Raw genomic sequence first — 22,940 nt, forward strand, 5'->3', positions numbered from 1 at the left:
CGAGCGCACGCGCAGCCGACACGTGGCGCAGGACGCCAATCGCCCGCCCGCCGCAGGGCGGGGCGAACTCGGTGCCCGCCCCCCCGCTTGCCCCAACGGTCGCGCCGGGCCCGCCGCGGGGGGGGAGGTGCCGCGCCCGGCGGCCGCCTCGGAGCACCCGGCGGCCGCTGCGACAGTGACGCCTCCCGGTTTATGGAGAAATCGGGGCAAGTTGTTTGTATATACGTTTATATATATATATATATATATATATATTTTTAATGCTTGGGATTGGCAGGACTGCCCACAATTCGGCATCATTTCTGCCCTTTGGCACCAGCCGTGACCAGATCAGCGTGAACGCTGACTTTTCCTCCACAAACGGTGCCTGCCCAGCCTGCTGGGGTAAATGCCAGAGGGAGCCAGACTGTTCACTAAGAGCTATAACGTAAGACCGCCTTAAATACCCCATTGCTCCACTCGAGGTGGGGGGAAGGAGGGTATCTTGGACCTAATCTGGACTCTCCTGATCGCAGTCTCGCTTAATATGAAGGGAGGTTGAGCTCCCTGCAGCACAACGGCCCCCTCAGAGGTGCGCCAGAAGTAACCCGCAGACTGCCAAGACGTGGCAGTGTCTGTTACGGCTGTTGTCTTCGGTATGATCAAACCACCCCCTCCCCCTTCTGAATGAAAAAAGCTCTAGCATTCATGATTATAGGAGGGAAAAAAAACCTTGAAATGTGACTAAAGTGAAAATACTGGGTGTTTTACAACAGCATGAAAGTAACTTCTGGCTGTTAACTTCATTTTAACAGAGCTGCTGTCAGTACTGCTAAGAATCTCACAGTCTCGAAAAGTTTGGGGGCTTTGGATGTTTTTTTAAGTAACAGCATATTAGGATGAACTGCAGAACCTTTCATCGACTGTTCCATTGGGAAAAACATATTGGCGGTAACGGGGGCGCGGGGAGCCGCCCSGCGGCTCCGCTACAGCTCCCCCCGCCTGGGGAGGTCGCGCCGCCTGGCCGAGCGCGCATGCGCGGTCCCCCCCCCCCGCGACGGCGGCTCACGCGGCGGCAGACGGCGTGGGTGGGGCTCCTGCCAACGGCCGCTCTGTGGGAGTGGGGGAGAGCAAGGCGCCGGCTGCGGGGGGGCCTCGGCTGCGTGCCGCTTCGCCGACCGCCCACCGGAGAGGCGGCACGCCAGGAGGAACGGCACTGCTCCGCGCCGGTTGGCGGCGGCCCGCTTATGTGGAGGTCGGGGCTGTGCCGGGCAGGTGAGGCTGCCGCGCGTGCGCGGCGGTGCTGCATGCCCGTCGTTGGGTCCCCTCGCCTGCGTGTCGGGGTGCGCCCCTCCGAGGCGCAGGAGCTGCAGCTGKCCTGTAAGGGGCTGCATCTTTAAGCGTTTCGCACTCAGCCGTATTTTAATGCAGATTCCGTCCGAAAAAAGTACGGGAGGTTCCCTGCTGAGGCCGACTTACTCGGTAACACGGTGTGGTGCTTTGGCTGTTACACCTCGCTGTGACTTAAACCGTGGGGTTTGACTCCAGGCTTCTCGTTCCAGGTGTGTATGGAGGACAGCGTAATGGCTGCTACAGTAAAAGAGTGTCTTGAGCTCCAGCTCCTGGAAGTGGAAATGCTCTTGTCAATGTTTCCTAAAAAAGGCGAAATAAATCTGTGTGATGAGGATGCTGTGCTTGGCATGCGGCGCTGAGAAACTCTAAGGGAGCTCTGCCCCCGCGGCTCGAGTATTCAGTTGCTATTGATGTAGGGAAGTCAAAGGTGAGAACTTCCACTTAGATGTGTTCATGTGTGTTGTCTTCTTTACTGCTAGTGCAGACACTTAAAAAGCAAGATTTTTCCCCAACTCTGCTCTAGAAAAGGAAGGAAAAAAAAGTATTTTCTGTTTGCCATTTCAAAAGTTAAGAGTAAAAACATCTGCTGGGTTTTAATTATTTATCTGAGCCTTAACTTTCTTTGGGCAAGAAAGGCTAATAGAATTGCAGATAAGAATAGACAGTGATGTCAGCTGACACACACATTTCTTAAGAGCTTAGCTAGGGCTGTGTCCATATGAGAGTTGTTAGTTTACTGGTTTACAAAGAGTTGTGTATTGTAAAGGCAAAGCTTTCCTTGTGTAAATACATACATTGCACTTTATACASTTCTAGTAAAATCACCCTAATATTTCTCTCATCTGCCCTTTGCCATGAATACTTACTTTCATTGATGTGTATTTGAAAAGATGACTAATGTAAAAATAGTCAAAAATGGTGGAATACTATTAAGAAGAGTAACACGAACATTAAAACCAGCCTAGGAACTGGGAAACAACATTTACAATATAAGAGTTCCATTAGCTTACCTTAGTTGTCATGCCTAACCTTTTTTTCAATAAGTGATGAAAATACTTGCACAGAAAATAGCCATTAGTGCAGGCCTGAGTATAAAATAGTACAATGATTGGAAGTTGAAAGTAGACTCAACCTAAAAGTATATGCAGTTTCCTAGAAATAGCAATAATTAAATATTGGAACAAATTATGGGGTAAAGAGGTAGACATCATTATTTGGAAACAACTACAAGATTAGGTATATATCTAAAATGTACCCAACCTTTTAAGAGAAGTTCAGTGAACTGTGTATGGAGGGCTTGTGTTGTAAGATTTTTTTTTTTTCCCATGACAGATTTTCAAAAAACTTGGGAAGGTAATTAGTCATTTCATGATTCACTTCTCTCTGCAGGACTAATCATATCTTTGTGTAATTTAGTGAAAGTCCCCTAATGGTAAATAAGAGCCTCAAGCGCTGAGGGCACATGAATGCTCTCCTGTTCTTTGTACCACAGGTGGAGTTCAGTTTCCAGAGAACTGGAGTGTTCCCTTTTAAGACACTGTAGGAATAATCAAGAGAAATTCAGCAGCCCATGTAGGATCCAGTAAGAGATCAGGCTAGATAATTGAGAGGTTTCCATTTCCTAAAATGCACTTAGGATCAGACTGATTTTTATCCCGTGTAATTCTGAGAGCCCTTCCTCTGTTAGGGTGAATACTTGTTTAAAATAATAACAATATACAATATGTACAGTCATAAACACTTGTCCATCTAACTTGTCCTTGTTTTCCTTCCTGGGATGGCTGATCATCCAGCAACTGTGACAAGTTCATTGATCATATGTGAATTTGGTAAGGGGCACGATTCTCAAAAGCCACTTGCCCTTTTACTCTGACAGCCTTGTAGTTTACCTTTGAAGCAACACTGAGCACAGCCTATGGAACATGCAGTAGAAATATCCCTACAGGATATCTATCCAGCTTCTGTCAATTTATCTCAGCGTTATCTCAGGAAATAGAGCAGAAGTGATCGGCCCTGATAACATTAGAGATGTAGGGAAAGTCCCAGCAAGGTGCAACAAAAGAAAAGGAACAGGCAAAAGAACAGGTTATTCGGGCAAAAGGAAAATGGAAGAAATAATTCCAGTCTTTAGGATGTGGGAATCTTAATTACATCTTCTCATAACCTGACAGGAAAGAAGAAACTAGCATGTCTTTCAATAACTGCAGAATTCATTTTCTTTTTGTGTGTGTGTGTATTCTGTTTTTAAGGCAAAAGTAGAATTGCAGGTACTGTTGCCTCACATGTATCCTCATGTAGCTCCTCAACTTTTTGCAAGATCAGATGCACTAAACAGACAGCAACAGTTGCAGCTCAACACTCGCCTCACTTCTCACATTAGCTGTTTGGATTCAGGTGAACTGTGTATATGTGCTGCTGTCCAGTGGGTGAAGGAAAACAGCCTGCCTTATTTGCAAAACAGTAAGATTGCTTCTGAAGGTGCTTTGAAAGAAGAAGTATTTAAAGAAACATTTCATCGCATGTGGATCTATAGCCATCATATATATAGGCAGGAATTGAGAAAAAAGATTTTTGACTGTGCAAAGAAGTTAAATCTGACTGGCTTCTGCCTAACAGGAAAACCTGGTATGATCTGTGTGTAGGGAATCAGAGATAACTGTGAAGAGTTCTGGTGTGTTATTAGGTATCCCAGTTGGAAGCATATTTCATGCAAGCATGTGGAGAGTATAGAAACTGAGGGAAACATTGATAGTCTTCGTCTCTTTCATACTTTTGAAGACCTACAGTTTCAGGCACATGGAGATTATGGCCTGAGGAATGACTATCACATGGATCTGGGCCAGTTCCTAGAATTCCTGAAACAACATCAAAGCGGACATATTTTTCAGATTTTATTTGGTGTTGAAGGCAAACTTTCAGACAAATAAGAGAAACCGTGTAAGGAGTTTTAATTTTGGACAGCAGGTGATGAAGCAAACATTGAAATACTGTGCCTTACAGCTACTGTGAAAAGGGGAACTGTTTAACAGACAAGAAGGACAGTTCAAGGAGTTAATCTTTGCTTCTGTTCTGAATTGTGGCATACACTTGAGAAGCGTTTGCTTATTTTCCGAGACCCTAAAATCAGCGTTTATCACTCTGAGCCACATCTCAAAGAAGTGGTAGCAAGGTGATAAAAATCCCACAGTGCGGTATCCTGAATTATACAGTTCTGTCTCCTCATCTATACTGCACTGTATGAGACTTAACCTGAGGTGCAGGCCTGTAATTAACAACTTCTACAAAGAGTTACGGGAGACTGAAGTGGCGGCTATCACAGATCAGTATGTTTCTAATACAAAAGCATATTCTGCTCAAAGAAATCTTACTGCTATATTTTGTGATTTACTTCATGCAATGTTTTGTACTGCTTCACAAAGCATGTGCTCTCACTTCATTCAATGAAATGCAAAGACTGTGCCCAGGCACAACATCAAGCTTTGCTTTTAAACAAAGGAGTGGGGGAAAAAAAATCCCATGTTACATTGTCGCTTGCATGCTTTGAGTAGTACCTGTACAACTATATTGCCATTACTGACCATCATTTTCCAACTACTCTTCCTACCATCTCATTATGGTCTGGTTATGTTAATAGTAATTTTTCAGCTGCTCAGCTCATGACATTTCGTATATATATTGCTAGGCCAAGCACCTTGGAAATGAAAGCATGTAAGAGGAGACATAATAAGCCCAAGTTTAATGTTGTCTCTTTTCCTTATATAGTAAATAAAAATGCATACACCTTTACCAGTCTTTCCTATGTCAAGTTAGTACTGAGAGATGATTTTCCAGGAGCTTGTTACAGGAAATAATATTATATTAATGCCTCAGTAGTGAGCTCTTTCCTTTTGGGCAGTGTACCGAGTCTGTGTTCAGATAGTGAATCGCAATTAGAACTTCCAAGTTATAATGGATCATTATAAATCATATTTCAAGGTCATCAATATAATATGTAGATGAAGACTGCTACTGAAAAGTCCAAGTAGCTGTGCCTTAACCACAAGCTTGCTGCTTTTGTTGCTTTCCACTTTGTTGCTGGAGCACAATAATATGGAAACTGGTACTGAGCTAAAAAACAGACTTAACTGGTGAACTGTAGAGGTTAGGGCTGTTCTAATTTAAAAGTCAGACCATTTGGACAGCAGCTATTTAAAGACCGTATTTCAGTACATTCAGTTGACCAATATAGAATTAATAACATATATTTTATTTCAAATAAAATACAAGAAAGTTTTAATACTTTTTTCATAATAGCAATATATTGAAATACAGGTGATAACAAAATTTCAGGTTATTCAGAATGATTGATATACATTACTGTAGTAAGTATGAATATTGTTTATGTGGCCATAATTTTGGCCACTATTACAAAAAGCACAGTAAGATAAAAAAAAATGTTGACAGTTTCCCATTATGAAATGAGGGAAAAGTGTCTCTTCTCTGTGGGGTCAGTACCTGCAGTCTGTAGCCATGGCAGAACTGAGGGGCTGGACAAATAAAATTCATTTTTGGTTTTGTAGAGATACTGCTGAAGCATGATAGTTTAAAAAAAAAAATGCAACTGCGATGTGTTTCCAGAACTGTACATTACACTTTTCATGGAGTGATGATTCTGTAACAGTAATTCTGTGGATTTTTTAGAACATTAGGTAACATGTCAGTGTGCCAGTGCATATTCCACATGACGCAAGTTTTATAGCCCCAATAAAATAATTTACTTTCAGTCTTCGTGAAAAGTAGCAGAACAGTTTTAGAAATAGGCCTTATCCATGAGACTTCAAGCAGTAGGGAATCTGAAAGGCAACACTGACATAGAAGGTCCGAAGGGCTGTGTAGGAGGATGGTCAAACAATTCAGAGGTAGAGCTGGCTGAAGCGTTATTCTGAGCAAAAGCTTTGTTGTTTGTACATTTTTTCTAAAAGGGGAAATGACTGATGATACAGTCCGGTCAGCTGTATCTAAGGAAGACCATGCGTTCATGATTTTTAATTCTGGATAAGCTAATCATGAGTCATGAGTAGTTCCCCTGAATGCTTCAGTTGTGCTTTGCAGAGGAAATAATTTTTTATACAAGGATAAGGGTAAGTGCCAGTTACAACTTTTCATAACTGGTTGACAAATTAGAAGGGGTAAGAAAAGTAAGAAGATACCTTCAGATGAAATTTAGTGTGTAGAAAAACATAATATTCAGAATTAGCAATGAAGTTAAAAAACTAGGGTAGGAACAATACCAAAGAAATTGAGCTAAACAGATAATCCGCATCCTGATAGCAGTAAGAGAGAAATGTTCAGTAAATATCAAAGCTTTAATAAAATGTGTTTGATCCCTCCATAATGATGGACTCTTTTCCCCATAATTATACATTCAATAGGCCTTGGCTGGGTGATTTGGAAGTTTGTTACAAAGAATAATACTTTATCACATACGATGTGTGTTTAAAAATATATTGGCCTGAAATATTCAAAGATTTCTATGCTGTTTATAAAAACAGTAAATGCACAAGGTTTAATACATAAAAGGCCTACTGACCAGATGGCTGATGTCTGTAATAAAATACTTAGTCAGAAAGAAGCCTTCTCTCTTTTTTGTCAAGAACATGAAGTCCAAGTACTTCATGAACTTTAAGCCAAAAAATTGCTGAATATCAAAACAGCAGTTATCCTGCAGAGGGAATGAAATCTTCGAGCATTTACATGACATCAGCTTAGCTATTAAGTAAAATTAAAATGGTCTAATTATATATGAACGAAAGGTTCTGCAGATTTAATTCTCATTATAAAATTTTCAGGAATCTACACCACAGGAGAGACAAATAAGGCTTTTCTTTGGAGGAAAGATATTCTAAACTTGTATTCTTTAAAGTGTTTTTTTTTTAAATAATGATTTGACAATTTATGCAAATTACATTGTGACCTTTAATGGTTTAAACAGTGCTCATATATATTTCTTAGATTATTTTCCATTGTATTATTTGTCTGCTTAAGCCGAGTATTGTTCTCATTGACGTTTGTGCCCAAACTCTGAACTTAAGTTACAACCACTTATTTTGATTACAAAAAGATCTGTAAGACTTTAGTGTAGGCTATCTGAGGTAAAATAATAATCAAAAAATGAACAACACAAATCCACTTTCAGATTAATTTTTATTTTCTCATGTATAATTAATGACTTCTTAATCTGAGTTTCTAACCAAATATTACAATTTAGAAAAAGTTTCTGCATCTTAAAAAAATTAACTATTCTTAGGTTTACTAGGCAGAAATGTTCTGAATATTTTAATGCTTTTAAGTGCTGCTAGTTTGTTCATTCCCAGTTAAATATTTACAGTTTGCACTTTCATGGCTTCTTCAGGCCAGGTATATGAGTCAGCCACAAAGCTGTTATAATCAGTGCTGTAAATCTGTGAGCGGATGAAGGCTTCCAGGTCCTTGGGCTGAGGATTGGAGGAGGCAGTATTATTCCTATAGGCTTCTTCTGCGATCTGGAAACACACGTTAAATTCCTAATTAGTGCTGATAAACTCTTTCAGTACATTTAACAGAATTTAAGTAGGAATTAGTTTAAAATCAGTATAAGACTTCACCTTCTCTAGTGCTGTCAGTCAGATGATTTACCTGAATTTACACTGAATCTGGGCTAGTATATAGTGAATAAGATTAGGAATAGGATGATATTTGCATCCATTTAAGTTAGTCTTACTCATGCTACTTTTGAACCCTTACAAGATTGTCTGCCTTTACTGTTACAAATACAGTGACTTGTTCAGTGTTCCTCCTAATCCAGTAATATCTTAGTTTTTATTGTGCAGCAGTGGTTAAAATATTCCACAAACCCCAAGCACTAAGAGGTACAATTTCTGCTGTTCTGTCATCAGGTTACCCAGATTTACCATCTTCTTCAAAGCATGGTAAGGAAAATGTGATTTGTTTAGAGCTTCTGTATATGAGAGAAGCTTATTAATATTTGTCATAGGTAAACTCACAAGAAAAAAATGGTCCTACACAGTAAACAGGTTTGATTCCTGAGATGGTTGGAGAAAATATATATATATATTTTGTGTGTGTGTGTATATATATTTGCTTGCTTTTTTCTCACCCAGATCATATCTAAGTGAATCAATTATCACATCACAAGTATAGCTACAACAAAATGAAGTTTTGAAGGGTTTGGAGCCCACTCAGCGCATCAAGGTAGACTCTCATGCCTGAAGAACACCTACTTGAGAAATGTATAACTTTTGACTGGACATTTATCTATAAAACACCCAAAGTTTGATGCCCTGGTTTGAAGCAGCAGCAATCTTTGGTAAGATCTGCTTCAATTTTACTTGGCAGACAAACACTCCTTTGAAATAGAGAAAGACAATCTTCTTCCTGCTCTCCTCAGCCGTCACTTTAATTGTTTTAGCTTGGTGAGAAGCTAAGACCACAAATGGAAGAGTGACTATATTTAAACTTCCTTTCTAGGATTAATCTGAAGCCCAACCTGATTTGTCTGAGAAGCACATAAGGTGTTTTACTATGTAAGAGTTCATCCTCAGGTCTGTGCACATAATTATCACAGATGAATGAGGTCTGAATTTATACCCCTGATTTGGTATTCCAAAAAGTTTTCAAAGTATTCCTCCCCTGGAAAGGGCAGAGGCCGTCACTAATGCTCTTGTGCAGTATGAGCCAGAACTGGTAATTGCAGGAAGAAAGTTTCATTAGAGATCAGGCAGAAAAAGAATTACTTTGTAACATTTTCCTTTTTTGTATTTTATATACACACACGCAGATAACCTTGTCAGAGTCAATAGAGACAGAGCCTCTGTGGCTGGTTTTCTGCCAAACACAGGTGGTTTGATTTAGCCTGAGGAATGCAGGTAATATTTTGACTTCTACAGAATAGAGTTATTACTTGCGTAAAAAAACCTTAACTGCAAGAAGGATTTTTTTTAATATACAGAAAGAATAAAGCTAAGGGAACTTCTTCCTGCATGAGGGATCTCCATTGTCCTTTTAAAAGACTATTCAATAAGTGGAATTATTTATAGTAAGATGACCAAGAGAGAAATCCAAGAATTAGAGCAAAAAACATCCTGGGAGATGAACAAAATAAGCCCATAAAAATGCCAGAAAGACCCACCAGAACGAGTACATTATTTTAAAGCTTCCTCTTCCTCCCACTAGGGTAACCAAATTTCTTGGGGAAATTGCAGGTTTATCAATTGCAGGTTTAGGTCAGTTACTTAAAATCTATCCATATCAATTCTATGTTTGCCAGTAAAAAAAAAAAAAAATCCATAGACAAAAAAGCATCCCTGCAGTTAGTTTTCTGATAGGCCAGAACAAACTGACACAGTGCCAGGACAAAAGGTTTTGCTTACCCTCTTGACAGACAACTGATAATCGTGGAGGGACAAAGTCTGCAAGCTTTCGTGACTGTGAGCTGGGGCACCAACTGGCGTAACATCTCCTAACAGGCAGACAGTGCAGTGTGGGCTCTAGAGACATCATTCCACTTCAACATCGGTAAATAAACAATGAATCTGCTCTATTTCCATCTCTTTCCTTCTTGTACTTGGAATAAATTTGGAGTTATATCTATGAACTTGAATTTAATTTAGAAACTACTACTTGACCAGGATTGATGTAAAACAACTTCAACTTGTGTGAAGATACATTAGTTTATCAAATCAAATGTTAAATTATGTAGAGAGCATAAAAAGAAAAAAAGTCACAAAAGACTGAAGTGACTTACCTTCACAGCAATTTTCAGTGACACATCCTGAATAGTGACTAAAGGAGGGTACAGACGACCCTCTGTTAAATGCTCCTCTGAAACCTGCTGAGCTATTACCTAGAAATAAAGCAGACATGTTTACCTTCAAATGCAGGCACAGCTGTAGCTTTATGAGTGATCTAGTCTTAATAAGGAAGGAAATGGTTCCTCTTTGGCAAATCATGCAGATACTGCTTAATCCACCTAGACAGTGTTTGTTAACAACCAACCTTACTACTCAGAATATCTACAAAAGAACTAGAAATTTAAGGAGTGCAAAATGCCATTTTCTCACTCAGATGATAAGACTGTTTTGCTCTGATTGTATTAAGTCTTTATTCATTTAAATGCTTGTAGATGGGAGAAGAGGGAAAGGAAGACTAGTGATGTAAAATCTGATACCATTTTGTTAAGCATTTCCACTTAAGAGGAAATACCACTGTCTTTGTGATACAAATGAATTAAAAGGCTGTGTAGTTCACCCAGATCAAAAGAACAGGAACAGGGTCTTGAATTAGTCCATGATACACATAAGCTGGCAAGTGCTTCGCTATGAGATATAAATTGAGTTTTCCCTCTGGCCATCAATCTTAGTTTGGAAAAAAACCTTTTAAAATTAAAGAAACACCTGTTATTCTGATAGTTGTTAAGTCAGCCTATGCAGAGAATACAGCTTTTCAGGTTAGAAGTGCAGAACACTTTAGAAAAAATTAAGAGTGGCTGGGCAGGCTTGCTGTGCATCTAGCTCACAAATCTAACCTGTATGAGATCATAAAAATATGCTGGTCAACCACAGAACAAAGTTAAGTAAAAGCTGTTGATTCTCTAAAAGAAATATTTTCCAGCGTCTTCTAAAGTCCTACAGATCACTGCAGTCAGATGTAGAAATAGAAGGTGTAATGCTCAATTCTGGCTTGTTGGGACAACAAACCCACTGATGCTAGAGAAAGTCTGTCCACTCCACTTTAAGGCTGCAGTAGGACCATCATCTCAACCATACCAGATAACTGAAGAAATTATTTTGGTCTTGGCTTGATTTTTCACTAGACTGACTAAGGGAAACAAGGAAGGATATATAAGTTCTGATTCACATCTTCTGAAGAGAACATCTCCTGCATGGCCTGAATCTTTCTAGTAAGTAAGTCTGGAAATGTTCTGTAACCGTCTCCAACAATGAACAGGTCAGGAAAACATGACAAGCTGAAGAAGCTGTTTGTTCATGTTTCCTTGGTCATATAAAAAATCTTTTATTGCCCTRAGGTGTGAGGGAGTTCTCAGCAGAGTGAGGAGAGACACTGCATGCACATTCTGCTGTGGATTTACTTAATCAACTTCATCTATTACTACAGCAGACACCACTTAAGAACCAAAGGGTTCTGGAGCTGCCTTTAGGTCTAATGCTCTTCTTGTTATCATTAGCTAATATTTATGCTTGTTATTTGGGGATCCAAAATGGAAAACAGTGTTTCAGGATAATCCTGATGGACTTTTGATGAGCCTGATAATCAGCTGATGTCAGCTTGTTAACCTGTCTTCTRCTTTGTAATCTCTCTGTTGGACTTGAAGGTTTCATTTTTTTAATTGCCCACCTTTTTATCTTCTAGGGAGCTACCAGTTAGAACCAAATCTAAGTATCTTCTAAACATATTAAGCACAAAATTCATATGTTAAACATGGACTGGCTTTACGTAGTTTTTAATAGTTACATTCACTATAATTCTTTACTTGAGTTCTCAAAACAAAATATTAAAAAACTATTTTTAAGAAAGTTTTGCATCAGCAGAATCCAGAAGTACATTTCCATATGCTGCTCTGGGACAGAAAGGAAATGACTCTGTGGAGGAGGTCACTTGCCCTTCGAACAGTCGGAAACCCCTAACTCACAGTAAAAGGAGGTTCTTTACCAAGAGCAACTGCTCATGCTTCTTAAATCTGTCACATTTTATAAACAGTTTCCATTGTATATTTAGTACATTAGGCATGGTTCTGGTGCATATCCTTCAGCTTAGTATCGTCCAAAAGGAAACCAGTCCCCCTTCCTCTCCCAACACCATGCCACACTGTGAACCAAGGTACATTATGTAGGGACACTAGGAGGATTAGCTCCAAAAGGACACTTCTGATCCATACTAAAAGAGTAATGTAGATGCACCCTTCATGTTCCCTTCAGGGAGCAAGCGCTTAGATACATCTTTGTGTAATTAGATCATAGACAACAAAAGGTTAGAGCCAAATCATTGACTAGTCTAAGAGTGATGGGATAATGCTGAGTGATGTGATCTATACGGTTACTCTATAGATAGAAGGCAAATGCTGGTCTGGATAATGTTTGGTGGAGCTGTGCATGACCAATGAGAGGTTCTGAAAACACGAGGAGTGTCCTGGAAACACTGTGAAATGAAACACTGAAAACATGGCCCAAACAGAAAGCAAAAATTTTGTGGACTTTTGAGGTAGCGTAGTACTTAGCAAGATGCTTGAACCTGAGAACAAAAACTACTTGCTACAATTCCTGTTGTATGCAGAAAACAAGACCTTGGGTGCATTGTTTGTAAATAACTAGTACTGCATCAAAAGAAATGCCTGACTATCATGAATTTGTCCTCCTGGCAGAAGGTGGCTAAAAGTCTGAATGAAAGAGAGCTAACACTACAGTAACTCCAGTTCAAAGAGAAATCTTGCTCTCTTCTGTAATTTACTCAGCAAACTGGTATGTAGTAAGTTTTTCCATTCAAAGAGGAAGGGTTAACAAGGGCAACAAGATGTTATATCCAAGATATAATGAGTAAAGGGAAATTACTTGCTTACATTTTAATCTGATATTGAGAAATACAGCAGTCACAAAAAAACAGTAGAGGGAGCTAAGACAACATAAGATCTCCTCCTAGTTTTTGCTTTTTCCCATTAACAACGATTAGGTTATTTAACAACGGTACACAGCCCTTTGATGAAATCAAACAGGGTTTGCAATTGAGTGTGTAAAAAGGAGCTTGCAGCAGTGAATTTTGCTGTTAACAGTTTAACAGGGTTCTGTAGGAAACACAAAATCTGAAGAAATCAAAAAGAAGTTGCTGTTAATGTAATGCAGCACTGAAAAAAAGGTTAGGAAGTAGAATACTTCTGTTTTATGATGGGGGTGGTACAAAGCAAGTCAGAAAACATTTGAGCAAGACTCTAATCAAAGTGAAAGTGGTAGCATATTTAGACTATACAGATGCCATAACTATTTGTTCTGACAAACTCCAATAAAAGCATTTAAAACTGCAAAAGCACAGAAAGAAACATTTTCAAAGGGAATGACACATTCTTCAGGTGGTCTCTGAAAAAACTTCTTAGAGAACATCAGTCAGTGACAGAGGAAAAAAAAAGATGGGTCAGTGTTGGAATTATTAAGAATAAGAGAGGTCAATACAGAAAATGTAATTATGCCAATGTATAAAACTGTAATGTACCATCACTTTGAGTGGTGTGCATTTTTGCTCCACCTAGTTCAAACAAGAAAAGGTAGAATCAGAAATGGTATAAAAAGTAAAAAGGATGATCAGGAGGTTAGTTTTTATACAAGGAGATTTACTAAATAGACTAGGGAAAGAAGATGAAAAAGAAAAGATTGAAAGAGGTTACAAAAGACAAATGAAGGTAAACATTTCTCATAACAATACAGGAAACCCAAATAATCAGGCAGCAGGAAATCATGAAAGGAAATAAGTTTTTTTTTCTCCAGAACTCATAATTAAATTGTGACATTAATTGCCAAAAGTTGTTCAAATGTATAAACAGGCTTAAAAAGCCATTAGGCTTATTTATGAAAGAGAAATCCATACAGGGATAGAAGTTCCAGCTCAGGAAGTCCTTAAAGCACAGGCTGCCAGAACCTGGGACGCAATTTCAACAGAAGGATCAATCTGTCCTTTCCCCTCACTTGTCCTCTTTCCCTCAGTTTCTGCTACTAATTACTTTCACAGAAGGATATTGGACTGCTTGGATCTTAGGTCTGACCCACTATGGCCATTTTCATGTTTTAAAGTTGAATTATTTAAAGCTTTTAATAGAGAAATTAGCTTATTCCATGATCTAAATGAAAGGCAGCCAAGACTGGGCAAATGGTATAAAGCAAGTAGGGGCATCTTGGCTTTTTGAGGACATACTTTCTATAATGAAAGGATTTAATAGGATTATCTCTGGAGTAACTTAACTGTAGGTCACACATGCCACGAATATTTCATTAGTTTGTAATTCTCTGGCCTTTTTGTTGTGTTTGGTAGGACTCAGAAGAATAGGTAATGTACCTTGTCATCACAGAGAAATTGCCTGCAATTAAGAGGCATTACAGCTTAGTACCTTAGATTTATCAACCAAAATCAAAGTTACATTCTATTTTACTTGGCATGAAGAAAAGAATACCTGAAAGTAGAATTGTTGTACTTACAATAAGCTAATTGTGACTTTTATCAGATTTAATTGGAGAGGTGGCAAAGTGAGAATTCAGGAGATGCAGGCAGGCAGCCTGAGCTGCTTATTTTTTATACTTTTCTTTTTCAGATATGTTACCATTACAAAATGAGAAGGTCCCTTTATTTAACAAGCATATTTTTGATGTTTTAAGTTTTGTAGCCTCTTGGGCACTTCCATTTCAAACGGAGAATACAGACAACTTTTCTAAGAACTATGTAAAATTACCTTCCTTTTATCTTCCCATTAAAAAATCCAGAAAACAAAAAAAGCACTTTTGCCTTTGCTTTGTACTGTAATTTCAACTAAGGGCCTAAGCTCTCCTGGCTTTCACATTCCTGATACCTTTTCTAGCAAAGACTTCTTTGAAATCTATCGGTTTTCTCCTTGCTCAGACTTCAGCTCACTCAAGATCCAGATGTATGACTGACTACTTCTAACAGAGCTAGGGAAACCACATGTGAATTCGCTTAACTCCAAGAGTATTGTGAAGAGCTGTCCACTGACTTTGGAGCCAATAGAAACTTTCTATGCAAGAAACAAAATGTGCACATGTCAAACTTATTAGGGACTTTCATGCTTCAGCAGACATTTATGTAGCAAAATCTTTACTGAAAAAGAAGAGGAGAGAACCTCTATCTTAAGAGAGAATTTAGATGCTTCCCTAAGATTTCTGATACCATTTTACTTCTCTGAGAGTTAAGCATCTTTGTTAACAATGGATTTTTTGCTGACTTTGCATACTGCCACTTAAAACATACTTTGATCGCCATGTGTCACCTTTCATCCATCCATCAGCATTCGAAAGCATTCTATATATAGGGCCATTTCACCCAAACCAAAATGAGGCAGCTTCTAGAATGAAGTAAGACAACTGTTTAACAAAGCAGTTTAGACCAGCAAGCAAAGAACACCATATCCAACTGAAATTACAGGGGAAGATTTAAAACAGCAGGATATAATTACCCAAAGACTTACAAGATGGATTGTTGCCTTCCTAAGATGGTTAAAGCCAGTGGAGACAGTCTGGACTTTTTACTAATTTTACAGATGGAAATTGCAAATGTCTTTCTTATAAGAGGGTAAGCTGCTGGCAAACTTTTTTAAAGATATCACAGTACACACCTTAAAAAAACTCTGAGAAATCCAGCTGGGGTAGCATGCAAGTGCCTGCCCTTTAAGAAAGCTTCACATCACACATACTGCCAGTCATAAGATCATAGAATTAAAATTGCCTCAGAGTGATAGTAAAAGACCRCTTTCTTCCCTTTAATCCCTGAAGAGGACACAAGGAGCAGGAGTCCTTGAATGCAATATTCATTACAGAAAGCTGGAAGAGTTGAGTCAGGTATTCTCRCTTTTGTTATCTGTGCATCTGTTTTGCTCTTCTTTGAGCTTTCCATAATAGTTGATACTTTCATTTGGTTTTAGGCTTTCTCTGTATGCTACCTACACTACCCATATATTCTCAAGCATACTCATTCAGCTGCATTGAGGATTAGGACACTGCACTCTTGTGAAGCTTTGTGGATTGTAAATTTGTATAAATTGTACTGGGTGGAAATCACCAGTGAAGTGAATGTAAGTAAGAGTTAACTCAGTATATTGAGGCTAACCTCCCTCACTGCCATCCCCCTTAAAAAAAGCAAAAAGAATCCAGTTTTTAATGACCTTGCATGGACACAGTCAAACCATCTCACGCTGCTTAGGGCTTTCTGATGAGAACCACTGCCTGTGCTGAATATGGTTCATGAACATGGCCTCTGAGTGGGATGAGCTTGGGAATGTGGTGCTGAGAGCTGAGCAACAAGCAGCTCAAGGAGAGGTAACCCCTTCCACTGTCCGTGGGGGCCAGCTGAGTCCAGTGAAGCTCATTACCTTGATCTCAGTGCCAGCCAAGAGCAAAATGCCCAGAGGTGAAGGAAGAGAGAGGAACTGCAGGGCAGGGTAGGAGCGGGTAGGAGCGGGCCAGGAGGACAGCGTGGTAAGGGTGCAATGAGATGATAGCAGACGGGGAGCAAAGATGCTGCACCCAGAAAAGCACAGAACGTTACAACTTTCTTAAGTGAGAAACGGCCACAGAAAGATTGACTTATTGTTTTGGTGGATTTTTTGTAAAAAAAATTAAATGCATTCAATTTTAACCACAGCTATTAAATTATTTTGCTTGAATATGGGATTCTGAATAATAAAGCCCAGATTCTTCTCCAACAGGTGCTGAAGATATAATCCTGTGCACATGTGATGTCATACTGGAAGAGAGCGGGTGTCAGATTTTGAAAAATCACTGGAAGTAAGTGGTGAATGACTCCCCAGGACCAAATGTGCTTTCTCTCTGTTCATCTCTCTGCCCACTGAGTGCAGATAAAGGAGGAGAGAGCAAAGTTGGATAACATCAGAACACAGATCACAAAAAAATGTGTTTAGAAAGAAAAGAACCAATGCAGAAAAGAATAGGAAATAAAATGGTAAGAATAACATGGCAATTATATCAAATTGTGGTGCAAGGAACCACAGAGTAATACAGCATTTTTACCAGCTGTTGGCAAGGGAGGTCCACAAGAAACATGATGCTAACACCTCTACTCAAAAATAGCAAAAAGCTTAAAGAAATCCAAATAATATTTGTAAGCAAAACATGCACAAATGTTACTCCAAAGCTACTAGCATCAGGATATAGTTTCTTTCAGTCTAGAATTAAATTTATGTGCACATGTATGCGAACTGTATGTATTTGCATGCACCTGTGTTAATACAGTACTGAAGTCTTCCTTTTTCTTGTCTCCTTTCCAGCAGAAGGTGAAGTTTATATCAGACATCCTTTTGACCAAATATTAACTATTTAAAAATAACTTGTTCAAAATAGAATTTATGAAAAACAACATACCTTGCAAATAAAGATCTTAAACAGAGAAAACAATATTTTTCCAATTTAAAAATGCTTAGCTATTTCCATTTAAATGTTCATTATTACCCAGTTACTAAATTAAGGAATTTAAATAATTTTTAATACAGTACCTCAGCAGTTGTGAGGAATACCTCCTCGCCAATACATCTCAGTCCACACGAAACAACGCCAAGGGCAACTCCTGGGAACACATAGGAATTGTTGCCCTGTCCAGGATATAGAGTTTGTCCACTTGGAAGAGTGACGGGATCAAAAGGACTTCCACTGGCAAAAATGCCCCGTCCCTAAATGGTAACAGCAGAGCAAAACAAAGGATGTTAGTTGGGAGAAGTTGTTGAAATATTTTGTGCACTCTTTTAAATACCTACCACTGTGGAAGCTGGGTTACATCTATTTAATCATTCTTCTGAGAGGCTGTTAGAGCTATTTGACTGAACATGTGTCAAGAGCAACTACTTGCCTTATTCAGGTAAGTATAATTAGTATAATTTAGAAGAGGGAAAAGTGAAAGCCAACATTAATTATTCATTTTGTACTTCCATGCCAGAAGAATGGTACATGGGAAGAAGGTATACAGAAAATACCGTAAGTTGTAAAACTCAAAGTGGACAATACTGTGGTGATAACGATGGGCGATGCCATTGGAATTTTTCTCAATACAGTGGGAGATCTTCCACAAAAACGGTGCCAATGCCACCAGTGTTGCCCTGTTACATTTGGATGAAGGGTCAGGGAATTTCTGAGGGACTGTGGAGAGGCAGGGGCCTCTGMCCCTCCCCAGCTCCCCTCTCCAAGCCCCTGCACCCACTCTGCAGCTCAACACAATGCCAAAGGGCAAGCTCTGTCCCTGAGACCTCATCCCATGATGCAACCTATAGCATAAGCTGGCAACAGGACTGCCTCTGTCCCAAACTTTTGGCTACACGTAATATACGGAACAGGGCCAGGGCACTATCATCTCAGGCACTGGCATGTGATCATCCCATACTGGTAAACTGTCAGCATGCTCCTAGCAGATTTCTGTGTAGTGCCAACTAGCACTGTTCCTGATAGTGCCTGGGCACCATGCACAGACTGGTCCCAACAGGCAGTATGGAAGAGCCAACCTGTTTGGTGGAGTTTAACTATATGGATACAAGTTATGCCACATCACTTGTGCTGAGGAAGGGCCAGGAGGTGACTGTTGAAACATAAGAAAATACTTTTTTACTGTGAGGGTGACTGAACACTGGAGCAGGTTGCCCATATTGCTTGCGGAGTCTCCACCCTTGGAGATATTCAAAACCCGATTGCACAGGGTCCTGGGCAACCTACTCCAGCTGACCCTGCTCCAGTGACCGATGATTTCCAGAGGTCCCTTCCAACCCCAGCTGTTCTGTGATTCTGTGACCAGAGAACAGGCTCTAACTCATTTTACACTGGAGTTCACATGAGGCCTTCTAAATCTCTTCCCAGGACCCAAATACACATGCAGCTCCACTCTGGCACTGTACTGGGGAGGGGGTGCAGCACTGCAGGCCAGAGCCTGGAAAAGCGAGTGCAGTTGGCTTCCAGGCACTCTCCTGCCCCGCTCTGCCGGCGGGAAGAGAGGCCAGGCAGGGCCAGCTCTGGCACTGGCATCAGAGAGCTGGGGAGGAGGGGGGGACAGGGTGTCCCAGAAGTGGAGACAAGGCTCATGTTCCTAATAGCTTAACATTAGCAATATTAGGTCTGGTATCATTCAGTAGCACGCCCATTTAGTGTTGTGATACCATCAGAGTGCTGAGAGACAGCCCACAGCGGGGTTGTCAGTAAGTTTCAAGTTTGATGGAATCTCACTTTTCACTGCAGGGTTGAGAAGCACCCTTGATCTGAGCAGAGGCCAGCACAATCTAGTGCCATTTAACAGTGACAGAAGCTGCAAGGGAGCGCAAGTGATTCATCTGCAGCACTACCATTCGTATTTTCCCTAGGTCATTTTTGATATCTAGGGAGAGGGAAGTAATTTCTAAACCAGAAAATGCAGTTTTAGAATAATAAGGTAAGTGACTTTTCAGAGGCCCTAAGGTCCTGAGCTTTTGATTTGCTGAGGAGGGAGTAGCCTAGAATTTAAGCAGTAAATTTAGGTAGGGAAGAGAAGCTCATGAGAAGCCAGTCTCTCACCATGCAAACACTGCTAAAGTGATAAATGTTGCTGTTAAAGACTTGAGAAGTGCTTTGTATCAGAAATATCTATGCCTATTTTAGGGAACTGAAAATGTGCATTTTAAATACACAACTGTTCCTATTCAGCTCTTCAAAGAGTATTCTGTTTAGTTTGGTGTCAGGCAGTATTATCATGGCCTGCTTATTATATACTTTGGTGACAGATCAAATACTGCAGTGTATCTTTTGCTCTGCTTACCAGATGTAGTTTCCCATTATAACCAACCCTTTATGGAGTCCGCTTCCCTGATTCTTACATTACACTATAATTGTGTACTTCTCAGTGGGGAATAGGCATGCTAAATTTGTCTTCTAAACACTGTGAAACTGTCATACTAACTGCCCTGTACTTGACAAGAAATCCAAACAAAATCCACTATAAAAYGCATATAGTCAGCTACTCATACATAGCAAATTCTAGACTGAATTACAAGAGAATGTGCTTATTGGTGCTTACATGTATAATTATCAAACACTTTAAATAAGAACACAATTCTCTTAATTTTCACCCATGTTTCAGTAACAGAAATCTTTGTAAGAGGGGTCAATCATTACCCCTATTCTTAATAATTATTTTAAAGATTCTATTTCCCATATTGAGGCATTTTCTTATCCTACATAGTATTTATAAAATCTCTAAGGAAAAGCATGCCACTGTGTATTCATATTACACAGAATGGTACAACTCAAAAATAACCTTAAGGCTTTAATGATTGACAATTACTGATGCCTCRGTTATAATAAAGAACTGCAAATCTTGACTTACATCCTACAAAAGCTATTAAAAAAATTTATGAGGGTTCAGGCATGTATTGACTTTAGTGAAACTGTGTCTTGATAGAATCATAAGATCCTGCTATTTAATTTAACTCATTTTTATACATACACAGAAACACGATTAGTATTTGCTATCCCATCCTTCATCTTTATCCCATGTTAAATTTAGTTTACAATTTACTTTGCACTACATACACTGGGCAGTTGTTAAACTTTGGTTACCTCTGTATACTTGTAGCACTGCTCAGCAGTACACTCTGCTTTGCTGGTAGGATTGCTGAGAGCAAAAATAATAGGATGTTTGTTGAAAGCAGCCATATCCTGAAGAATTTGTTTGGTAAAAGCACCACCAATTGCAGCAACTCCTAAACAAGAAAAACACACATGTAACAAGCAAACAAATGCAATTTGTTCAAGGTAACTCATGCACGCCACTTTTAAAAGAACAAAGTTTCTTTTATTGCATACCTCCCCATTTAAAATGTAGCTCAACTTCTTTTCTAACAGTGTTTAAAAAAATGTTCTGCAAAAAAGATTTTGCTTCTTCAAGTGCTGTAAATTACTTTTTTTTTCATATGTCTAACTCACCGATTATCTGTAAAAATAACCCCTGCAATTCAGCAACAGTGCATGTTACGACCTGCAACTAACACAAGGAAACCTGACCCAAGAGCCGCTTTTTCAAGTTCTGTCTCCCCAGTTTCCAAGGACCTCCACACATCTGACCAATGTCCTTCCTGCCTCAGCTTTTAATTTTGTATGAATTATTGGAAGGTGTTATTTTCAAGTAGCAGTACTTCTAAAGCAGTGTGGATTACATGCATGCAAATATGGTAATTAGTTAATTCATAAAATACTTTGTAAATGTGTAACTGTGAAGTGCTGTGTCATGTTCTTTTAAAAAGACCCTCTTGCTACTATAAGCTGAGCCCAGCACATTCAGATACCTCATACACAACTTAGCACAAAGCCTATACAAAACTAGTGAGTACCAGCCAAAATGTAATTAGGCAGGAGGCCTGGGGAGAGGCTGGGTGTTGATATTCTCCAGCAGCTGGTGGGATCAGAGCCAGCAGTGGTGCAGCCTGTTCTCTGGGGGGAAATGCAGGGACCCCAGCCCTATGGTGCCAGCAAGCACGAGAAGCTTCAGATGACACTGGTYCTTGCAACTCCAGCTGCAACGGTGACGCTTAGGTGTTGTCCCTGACATAAGGCAGAATCTCTACACCCCTGTGCAATTTGGTGAATTTCTCACTCCACTTTTGTCAGGCCCTTTATATAAAATAGATATGTATCATCTAACTCCCAGATAAATCCAATAAAGAGTAGATAAGTGTAACTCTGTCTCCTAAAGTCTCATACAATAGACTGGATCGTTTCTCTCAAATCCAGTGTGCCAGGTTTCAATTTTTCCTGATGTGAGGAGAAGAGAATGAAAAAAAGTCTATCTTCTACAGCTCATTATCATTACCATCTCCAGCCTCAACTGATGAATAATCCCAGAGAGATGTTCTGAGTTTGAGAGGCTTTCCTGAGAGCAATAATCTTTCTGAATAAACCCCTTCCCATCCCACCAGAGATTAAAAATGATGCCTTTCTATTCTCCACACTGTCCATGCTTACAAATGCTTTGCCCAGGGACTGAATGCCAGTCTTGCAGAATGACGGCATCTAACTCAGGCTGGATGCTGCTGCAGTGTAGAGGTGTAGCCAGTACCACAGCTCAGACTTCAGATACTCCACCAACCCCAAGGGGGCTTCCTGTTTTTGAGATGCCAAGTAAATCTGTATCTCTGCCTAACCTACAGGAGTTGGGAATCTAAGGATCTGGTCTTATTCCCCATGCCTTTAGAGGAGAACAGATAAGGCTCCTTATTCCCAAGGGAGCCCCTCTCACCGGGCTCATAGAGAAGGTAGCCTCTTTCTTGCTCAGAGTCCCTGATGCCTGAAACCCTGCTCTCCTTTCCGCACAGTGGATGATGGGCTTCAACAGCAGGAAAAAGAGCTGTTCTTCCCTCTCTGGGAGAGTGGGAATGGATTCAAACCCAGTAAGGGAGCAGAAAGCCTGGAGCCCAGGTGTACCCTGGGTCAGTTCTCAAACCCGTTGTCACTCACACAAAAATGAGCATCTCAGCACAGCTTTACATGTGCTTAGTGTTCAGGTGCCTCATTCTAATTTTGAGGTTGTTTGTATTACAGCGTTCACATTAAATCAGAAGTAGTTTACAAAAGTGATACGATTCTCCATTAGATGTCTAAAACAACCTGGATTATTCCACCTGTGAAATGGATGTTGTGGAATGAAAGCACTGCTCCATATGTGGATAGTTACTGTTTGTTCAGTTGCTTAATAGAATCCACTACGTGCTTAGTGTTTTATAAAACAACAAAGGTAAACACTGTTCAGAGGAACTTGATCTTGTCTCCAGACAAAGCCACATCCCCATTTTTTTCAGAGAATAAGGTCACTGCTTTAAAGTAAAA

General features: G+C 39.8%; 2 protein-coding genes and 1 long non-coding RNA gene across 5 annotated transcripts in view; 2 read left to right on the forward strand and 1 right to left on the reverse strand.

The window, feature by feature from the left end:
- Nucleotides 1–1,068: 1,068 nt before the first annotated feature.
- RWDD2A (RWD domain containing 2A) lies at nucleotides 1,069–9,657 on the forward strand. The gene is given in 6 exon segments (XM_026080237.1): nucleotides 1,069–1,254; nucleotides 1,542–1,686; nucleotides 1,689–1,759; nucleotides 3,582–4,655; nucleotides 8,472–8,677; nucleotides 8,839–9,657. Coding segments are annotated over 3 exon segments (888 nt in total). The 5' UTR covers nucleotides 1,069–1,254; nucleotides 1,542–1,547; the 3' UTR covers nucleotides 4,260–4,655; nucleotides 8,472–8,677; nucleotides 8,839–9,657.
- Nucleotides 7,499–22,940, reverse strand: part of ME1 (malic enzyme 1) — a 202,661-nt gene continuing 187,219 nt past the window's right edge. For all 3 annotated transcript variants that reach the window (XM_026080234.1, XM_026080236.1, XM_026080235.1), the window contains exons 11-14: nucleotides 20,679–20,821; nucleotides 17,606–17,779; nucleotides 10,115–10,213; nucleotides 7,499–7,853 (exon numbers count right to left, since the gene is read on the reverse strand). In XM_026080234.1, coding sequence (XP_025936019.1) covers nucleotides 7,686–7,853; nucleotides 10,115–10,213; nucleotides 17,606–17,779; nucleotides 20,679–20,821 — 584 coding nt within the window. In that variant the 3' untranslated portion in view covers nucleotides 7,499–7,685. The remainder of the gene's footprint in view (nucleotides 7,854–10,114; nucleotides 10,214–17,605; nucleotides 17,780–20,678; nucleotides 20,822–22,940) is intronic.
- Nucleotides 17,775–22,919, forward strand: LOC112972963. The gene is made up of 3 exons (XR_003255844.1): nucleotides 17,775–17,964; nucleotides 19,326–19,515; nucleotides 21,078–22,919. It is a non-coding gene; the product is annotated as an uncharacterized LOC112972963 (long non-coding RNA).

This window comes from Apteryx rowi, unplaced genomic scaffold (assembly GCF_003343035.1).
Source record: "Apteryx rowi isolate R43461 unplaced genomic scaffold, aptRow1 scaffold_512, whole genome shotgun sequence".
Taxonomy (NCBI): Eukaryota; Metazoa; Chordata; class Aves; order Apterygiformes; family Apterygidae; genus Apteryx; species Apteryx rowi.